This window comes from Rhodamnia argentea, chromosome 4 (genome assembly GCF_020921035.1).
Source record: "Rhodamnia argentea isolate NSW1041297 chromosome 4, ASM2092103v1, whole genome shotgun sequence".
NCBI classification, from domain to species: Eukaryota; Viridiplantae; Streptophyta; class Magnoliopsida; order Myrtales; family Myrtaceae; genus Rhodamnia; species Rhodamnia argentea.
The window spans coordinates 19,417,520-19,426,348 of record NC_063153.1 but is presented as its reverse complement, the minus strand read 5'-3'; the positions used below and the strand labels follow the sequence as shown (position 1 = coordinate 19,426,348).

The window sequence follows — 8,829 nt, the reverse complement described above, 5'->3', positions numbered from 1 at the left end:
TTAATTAAGTGCAAAAAGTGGAATCAATCTAGTGCACATGAGCTACTTCTACTAATAATAATAATAATAATAATAATAAAGGGCAAAACAAAGAGAATTGTACTGCTATGAAATCAAAGTGAAGGAAAGACCTTGCAATGGTTGAGATGTGAGGTCTTAACCACCTTTGACAACACCCAATTAACCAATGTAGTCCGATAGAACTGATAGGTTACATATGAATACAGATTCCTGTTTTGCTTTTAATAGCTCCTCTTCACATCATGCCAATGCAGAGAGGGTGGGTGGGCATTTGTTGTTTCATCAGGAAAGCAACATATTTGCAAAATCATATGATGGTCCAACAGCATGATTGCTTAATGGTAGGCTCCCACCAACATCAAATTCCAGATGCTGATTTTTTTTTTATTTTTGCCTTTTTTCCATATGGTAATGGCAGGCAGATGCCATAGCTGGAAAGTATTATGAGGTTAGCACTTTACTTTAGTTTCATATTATATACTAACCCTCTTTTTAACTTCTCCGCGCTGGTGATAATCATGGCACTGTACAAGAACAATGGCCAACACAAAGATCTAGCTAGAGGAAAAGGGTGAGAAGAAAGAAAACTCACAGTGCCTCACTCAAGGGTGAGACATAGGGTCGTCGTGCGAAATTTCATATATTGCGGTCTTTACAGGACGAAAGCTGCACGAGTCGATAGATAGCCCCGAAGCCACGGCCTCAGCCAACCCTCGATTGATTGGTAATGGTACAAATAGCATTTAACTCTGTAGTATTGCCGGTCTTCTTATTTGTCATTCACTGGAAACACTTGAATGTTCAAAGGGTAAAACAACCTTTAACTCTTGCCTTAGGTTCATATTACAATACCTGTTTTCACTCCACACACTTAAATTGATGAGATCCTGCAGGAGGAAATATATATATGACTAATATGAGCGAAGGGTTTGCAATTTTCACCAAAAAAAAAAATGGAGGACGAAAAAACCTCAAAGCATCCTAAGTAAGGCACTCATATGACCACTCCTAGAGAGGAACTTTTCCTCTCTCTTGATGCAAACACCGTTTGTTCATTCATTCTTGCCAGAACCCTAGAGTCTGAGACAGTGGAGCTCCTGCTGGTCTGCGAGGTTGAACGATGTCCTAGAAGATGTCTTATCCGGATATATCACATCCTTTTAATAAGGTTCTTTTATTCAGATTATATCTGAGTTATAACTGGACATATTCGGATTTTGCATTTCCCAAACACCAGATAGAACGTAAGTTATCGTATCTGGAGTCATGACTGGTGTACCACACGCAGCCTATGGGCCCGCAAACGTTTCAAGAAAATGGATTGGGCAGGCTTTCCCTTTAGCCCGAATAGCCCATTGGGCCTCGAAAGCAAACCTTTTTTCCAGGCTATGCTTTGAGATCGAGCTTGGCCCATTCTCTTGCTTGGTTTTTCCCTGCCAGTTTTCTCTCTCTCCTTTTGTTTTGCATGGCTTGTCTCCTCTGTGAATTATTGTCTCTCAAGCTCAGATCATCTGCAATTTTGCATACCTCGCGTGGGGCAGCGTTTTTAGGAACAGAACAGCAGCATTGATTAGCTTCACCCCTGATCACGCTTCAAATGTAGTTGGACGAAGTAGTCAAAAAAAGGTTGGTGCTTGAAGCTTTCTTCACTTGATTCCGCGTTGGTTTGGGACTTTCAGATAGTGATTGTCCTATCTAAGTGGCAATTCCTGGTCGCATTTGTTGCCTTGAGCACTCGAGCCCTGCCACACCACCTGGAAGTTTTCGAGTTTTTTTCATCTAGATTGGTGCATCGATGAGTGCAAATTAAGTTCCAGTTGTCTCAATCTCCCAACCCAGTACTTCAATGTAGCAGAAGTCGAGCTGAGGATTGCTGACATGAGAATAAAGATTAAGCATTATGATGTGGCCATATTTTTCTGCAAGTGCTCTAGTTTTGAGTCTTGATTGCTCGTGTAGAGAATGTAATCCATTGTAGCAATGTTATTCACCTTTGTAAGGTTTATGGATTTCATCGCCTATCATTCTTATGCTACGTACCTTCGCAGATACTTTCGAAGAGCGAATACTGGTATATGTGCATGTCCGAGTGCTTTCGGAAGCATAAATGTGAGAGCTGTACCATGAGCAGCTCATGATCAGATGGAGTGCCCGCCACTGACACCGAGTTGATAAGCAAACTGCTCTCGGGAGAATTTGGCCTTTGATCAAGTCTGGTTTTCCTAGGGACATTAATCTTTCAGCTGAGTGACAGGTGTAAGCTGCAGGATATTCCTCGTCATCTATCAGTATCAGGAGGTTTCGAGACTTCTTCAAGCAGTGCCGATACACTACGCTGTATGAAATCTTGTGGCTGCTTGGATCCAGGAAATTTGATGTACGGAAGTCCGGTACCTGGATTTTTTGCTGGCAAATCCATGGCCAGAAATTCATCTATTGATGTCAAACTGACAGACTTTGGGACTATAATGATAGCTGAACATCCAATATACTTGCAGGGATTCGACTTGTCTCCTCAGGTTTCGAGGACACTGATGTTCGAGAGAGGCAGTAAGGGAATCCAATCTATGAAGCCCGGGCAACTCGCAAATCAACAGACCAGAAGCAAAGGATATCTTGACATGCAAACAGTGTAATCTATTTTTCCTTTCCGTGTGCTTTCCTCCAATCTGTTTTACAACTTCTCTCGCTCGCTTGCTCGCGCACCGCAAGAGAGAGAGAGAGAGAGAGAGAGAGAGCAGCATGAATGCCTCGTGCACGAAACCAATGGTGAGGTTACATTTTCCTCATTGTGATGCCAATGCTCAATGACTCCAGTTGTTTGCAAATACATCTCATGGACAGTGTTTGAAGGGTGAGGCTACATAGGAATGGGCACTGCTATTGCGCTAATGCTGCTCTGCTAGCTCCTGAAGAGTTCTGGCCCTTTACACTTCCTAAAGAAGGGTCGTTCCATAAGGTTGGTCTTCACGTCTGGTGGGTCCTCACTTAAATCACCCTTCCCGTTGTTTTTATCTTCTGAATTTTCATGTCCATTTGCATTTCTGACCAAGTCCTGGTTGCTAGAAGTACTGATCATAATCGAGCAGAAAGGAAGCTTCAGGGAAGCCGACCAGTCTTTCCTACTCGAGCTTTTCCGCATTAAACCAAGATTGAAAGACCATATACCGAGAGGTCGAAGAAGTGGACTACCCTATGGTTATAGAAACAAGGGAAAATTCCAATTAAGAGCCCGAAGTGCTCTAATTTTCTCAAATAAGGGCTTGAAAGTGGCCATATCAATCTTAAAAAAGGGCCTCTTACCAATTAATTAGGGGCATTTTCGTCATTTACTTTTTAAAAAAATTTTGAATTTTTTCTTTGTTTATTCCTCTTATTTTTTCTAAAAAAACTTTAAAAAAAAAGAAAGCTAAAAAATAGCACACTGCTTGTTTTTCCTTTTTTTATTTTTAATTTTAGTTTTATTTTTAATTTAATTTAGCTAAAAAATTAAATTAAAATTATATTTTGACCAATGTGCTCTTGACTGGCTGAAATATTTAGCCGGCCGGCTCACAAATGAGGAGAGGCCCTTATTTGAAACATGCATATTCACTATAGGCCCTTGTCTAAAACAAGAAGGGCACTTCATGCCCTTATTTGAGAAAATGAGGGTACTTTAGGTCCTTCATTGAAATTTTCCCTAGAAATAAACACGCCGTGCCCTACATTTATCTTATTGGAACCGTGGCCAAAAGGCGCGAACTCCCTATATTGTTTACCAATTCAGATAACCGATTTGACTACTCTTCACGCCTGAATTTACTCGCGTCTTGATTATATAATTAGCCTCGGTTTGCTTGTATGCACGAGGGTTAGCCTGTTTCTCGCCAGAGAATCAGGAACTTGTCCTGCAGTGTGCCAATAAAAGTCAAGCTTGTAAGGCTCTTTTCAAGGTGTCATTTTTAGCCTTGTCCCGGCCTCTGAAGATTAGAAAAGACGATGTGCAGTTGATTAACCTGTGTCTCCAGGTATATGTTTGTGTTGCTAATGGTTTTTAATCAAAGTTATGACAGGTTGGAGCGGTTTAATCTGACCCCAACTTACTAATTTTCTATGGTGGATGTATAGAATAATCTTTGTGGGGGAGAGCAGTCGACCGGCCGGCTATAATATACTATATCTTGGCTCGTTGTGCTTGGAGATTTGCTCCCACCAATGAGTTCAAACCCCTCCTACTGGGTGGCTTCTGGAATTCTGAACAAACAAAATTCAACCAAACCAAGAAGCCATTAAAGAAAAGAAGATCAGTCTGTATGTGATCCATATGGTAAAAAGGAGTGCGGAGGGGTTGGCCTTATCATTAGCAGATTTTGGGAGCAAAAGCCTCATGACAGTCCGGATGATGATGATGATGATGCAACAGGAATAAAGCTCAACCTGAAAGTTGAAGCTACTCCAGCAAATGCCCAAGTTCCTTTTCCTTTTCCCCCAGAAATCTATTCACAGTCGTATCAAATGTCACAACTGCTCACATGGGAAGAAAGAGTCCCTCAGAGGAGGAAAAAAGAAAGAAAAAGAGGGAGAACTTCACCAACTTTCAACACGAATTTGGGATCTTCAGTCAGGACACTGACAACACTGTCAAAGTTAAAGTCGAAAGAAGTAAAGAAGGGGTCTAGTAGTGGAGAAAAAGATAAAAGAGGGTTGGATTGATCTTTTTATCTTTCTTTCTTGCACTTCTGTTGCATATCTTCTGCAGACGTTTCGTTAGCCCTTAGCAAGTGATGGTACAACCAAGAGAAAAGACGGTAGCTACCTCACATATTCATAAGCTGAGATAGGCAAACAACTTCAGTTCTCTCTGCCAATGGGCAATGTTCTGTGCAAACTCAGTCCAGGTATATCTGGTTACATAGCTGTTAGGTATCAATCTCATATGAAAACTGTTAAACCCAAAAAGGAAGGGGGGAGAAAAAGGATCAAACTTCAAATTTGTGAAGAAAATTAACTGTCCTATAACCTAGGGGGGGAAACTGCAATGATCTAGAGCAGAAGTTACTTGTAATCATCAAACAGATGGAACGCACAAAACACTACCGTGACTCTGGATATCATAGAACTGATGTAGGCGGAGTCTCCCATATATCGAACACATTCTTCTCGCTATGTAATGCGAAGAGCCGATCTCCACCGATCGAAAAATCGCAAATGGAACCTCCAAAACCTCTCCGGAGCCTCGAAGTCAGAACCCAGTCAGATCCGCTGAAAACCGAAATGCAATCACTCATGGACGAAAATAGCTGCCCTTCATGTAATGCCAATTTAGGGAAACATGGCTCATCCGACATCTTCCCGCTCATGAGCCGGCTTCTCGAGCTCCACCTCACACTCGCGGCCGCGCTCCTCAAGTCCATAAATCCCAAGTCCTCGTACTCATTCACCACGCAAATCGAACTGCTCCCCTCCATCGCAATCGCATCCCTAACTCGCTTCTCGTCAAAGGTTGTCAGCGCGCCAATGTCCGACCAAGACCACACCATGTTCTTCTCCCTAAAGTCCAACAAACTGATGTAACAGTTGTCCTTTCGAGGAAACAGCGTGGCAACTAACAAACAGTTGTACCCATTTAACCATTGCAGCTTATCAGCATCCCCAAGCGACCAACCGGGCATTTCATAGAAGAAATCAATCTGTTTCCCTGTGATCTGGTCCCAAACTCCCACACCGTACTCATTGCTCCTCCCTTTGCAGCTCGAGAAGATCTTGCAATCTGGGCTAAAGGCCAAAGCCCCAGCAGTGTAGCTCTTGATCTGGTCGCCGTGGCTCACCTGAAACTTGGACCTCAATTCACCTGCGGATGAGCTAAACAAGCCCATCCCTCCATCCCCAGTTCCCAAACGCTCGCAAGCACTGATCACTATGCTCTCCGAATCAATCCAACCGGCATCATTAACCCTCTGGAAATCAAGATTGATCGGTGGGTGCTCTTCCATGATCCAATCATAAACATGTACCATGCTACCATGAGCCACGCAGCAACCGCCGTCCGGCCCCGCCCTTATTGCCGTCCCATCTCCAGGCGCTGGGCCGGTGATTGACCTCGAGAGCCGGAGCCGATTCCCATCGAATTGGCCCCACTTCGCCGCACGGACATGATCAAGAACTCCGTAAAATTGAGCTTCCCTGCACAACAATTTCTCTGGCACATTAGGAGGGATGTAGAGCTCTCCGGTGCGGAGAAGATCAAGGAGGACGGCAAAGCAATCCGGGTTCCTATCGATGAAGAGCTCGGAGTTCGAATTCATGGGTTGCAAGTTCCAGTTTTCATCGAAGAGCGCCCCGAAGAAGGAATTGCGGCCGGCGTTGGCGAGGGTCGTGGAGGTCGTCTCGAATGTCTTGCCGCCTACATTGAATCTTACCCTGTCTCTCTGGACTCCCATCATCAGATTGAGGGAAAATCTAGCTGGGGAGCTCAAAAGGGCGAAGAAAGCAGAGGAAAATTGCAGTGAGAGACGGAGGGGAACGGCAATAGAAAATGGGCAAAAGGTCGAAAAGAAACAGGGGAATTCAGGGGAAAAGATGCACAATATTCCCTGAAATGCAGGAGAAAATCGAGGAATGAAAGTACAAAATTTGAACACGACGGACTATAATTAGCGAAGCTCTTCTTGAATGAAGGATCAGGGCAACAGCTGTGAGCAGCGTCCAGATTTACTGAACAGACGTGTCTGAGTTGGTAGTGCTTCTCTCTCTACAGGCTATGGACGATGAGAAATGCCATGAGAGAACATGGAAGGGACGATGATGACGGCGATGGTGAGCAGAGATATTGAGGAAAAATATCGGAGAAATGAGATCTGGGTGTTGAAGAAGGAAGGTATTCGGAGGTGGGTCTTATATATTGCGGGATTTAGTGAGGAGGAATTTGGAAAATTGGAGCGGCTGGATTTCAAAAGTCGACTCTTTTCTCTTCTCTCTCTCTGGCAAAGGAGTCGTCGGACGTTGTTGACCCTTTCTGCAGGTCCAATCGGGTTTTCGTGGTAGGGTCCGATTGAAGGCTGAATCCGCACTTCAAGTTTGAACCGCTTGATTTGAATCGGATGCGTGCGATGAATATGAAGGGACTCGATTCGACTCAAGTTGCAGAGACAGAGCTTCCGGGGGGCAACGCGGTCCAGCCGTGCCAAAAGGAGTCGAGGACTCGGAGTCAATTTTGCTTGCACTTGGACATGGTCCCGACATGGATGACTCGCTCCTAATGCCGAAAAAACCAAAAAAAAAAAAAAATGTGAATTTCGAGAGCCCTTTTGTATAATTACGATATAAAGATGTGATTTTTCGTGAATTATAAGTCTCGTCGTACAAAAGATATCTTTAATTTCAATGGAGTTAACTTATTATGATGCGCTAAACGCGATATATTCGAAAATTTGGAGAAGTAGTCGAAAGTTATATAACTGAATTTGAATTTTAACATCGTTATATTAGTGTTTGATCATAAATTGTTAGGGAGACGTGGGTTGAGACTTAGAGAGATAATTAATTTTCTTTATTTGAGTTTTGTATTCCGCATAGATATGCAGTGCACACAGTTCGTAGTCCGACTTATGTAAATGCATATTTTAATGAGCATTATAATAGAATCATGGCACGAAGGAAGAGGTTTAACGGTCTTCTCTTAATTCAATTTAGTTTTGTGGGTCGCGTTTGGCACGAATATATATATATATATATATATATATATATATATATATAAGTATATTTTTACGTGTGTTTACGTAAATATTCTTAGACTCATTAGCCACTAAGCATAGAAAAAATTAAGGGAAAAATTTGTCAAATTGGACATACAAATTGCGACCTAAAAATTGGAATCGACAATTCCATTAAATATACGCATAATGGAAAGATTAGAAAAGCAGAATTTGAATACTATTAGATGACGGGAAAATTTCAAAAAAGGGCTTGAAGTCTTCTCATTTTCTCAAATAATGGTTTAAAGTGAACCTTATTTCAAATAAGGACTCAAAGTACCCTTATTTTTTCAAATAAGGTTTTGAAATGAACGTTATTTCAAATAAGAGCCTCAAGTGATTGAAATTTCAAAAAAGGGCTTGATTTCAAGGGCATTTCGATCTTTTTATATATTTGATTTTTTATTTTTATTAAAATTTTCTTTTTTCTATTTCTTTAAAATTTAACCAAAAAAAAAAAACATGGGCGGGGATTGACGGCCCCTACCCGGATCCGAGAGAGGGCGCGGCCCTCTCCCTCTTTTGGCGAGGCCCGGATGCCTTCACCTCGGGCCGGAGGGGTTACTAGCCCTCACGGAGGCGCCGGCCACCCCACCGGCCTTCATCGCCCCCACTAACCCCCCACCGGTAGTGGACCGGTCGCCACAGGCAAGAGGGGCAACCCTCCCGCCGGTGTGGCCGTTTTTCCTTTTTTTTTTCATTTTTAAAAACCATAAAAAGGGAAAAATATGGAAAAAAAATAATTAATTAATTAAAATAAGAAATGATGAAAGTGCCCTTTAGGCCAAGCTCTTTTTTGAAACTTTATGGCCACTTCAGCCCTTTATTTGAAATAAGGTTCACTTGAAGCCCTTATTTGAAAAAATGAGAGGACTTCGGGCCTTTTTTTAAAATTTTCCCATTAGATGACACTTTCATTCAACCTCTTTAACGGCTAAATTAAAATATTTGAGACCATATTTCTTTTTATGTCTTGTATAATGGAACTTCTCTCTTTTTTGTTTTTCTCCTTAATCTTTCCTTTGCTTTTTATACATATGTGAACTTTCTTTTGCTGGTAGTCTATACTTCG

General features: G+C 42.2%; 1 protein-coding gene across 1 annotated transcript; it reads right to left on the bottom strand.

Annotated features, from left to right (window-relative positions):
• Positions 1-4,841: 4,841 nt before the first annotated feature.
• LOC115752624 (BTB/POZ domain-containing protein At4g30940-like) lies at positions 4,842-7,183 on the bottom strand. The gene has a single exon (XM_030690902.2). It carries the CDS (start codon positions 6,444-6,446, stop codon positions 5,115-5,117), a length of 1,332 nt encoding a protein of 443 aa, XP_030546762.1. The 5' UTR covers positions 6,447-7,183; the 3' UTR covers positions 4,842-5,114.
• Positions 7,184-8,829: the final 1,646 nt, after the last annotated feature.

Bases quoted from the DNA above. Each gene is read 5' to 3' on its own strand.
- LOC115752624 (XM_030690902.2), bottom strand. From the start codon at position 6,446: ATGATGGGAGTCCAGAGAGACAGGGTAAGATTCAATGTAGGCGGCAAG.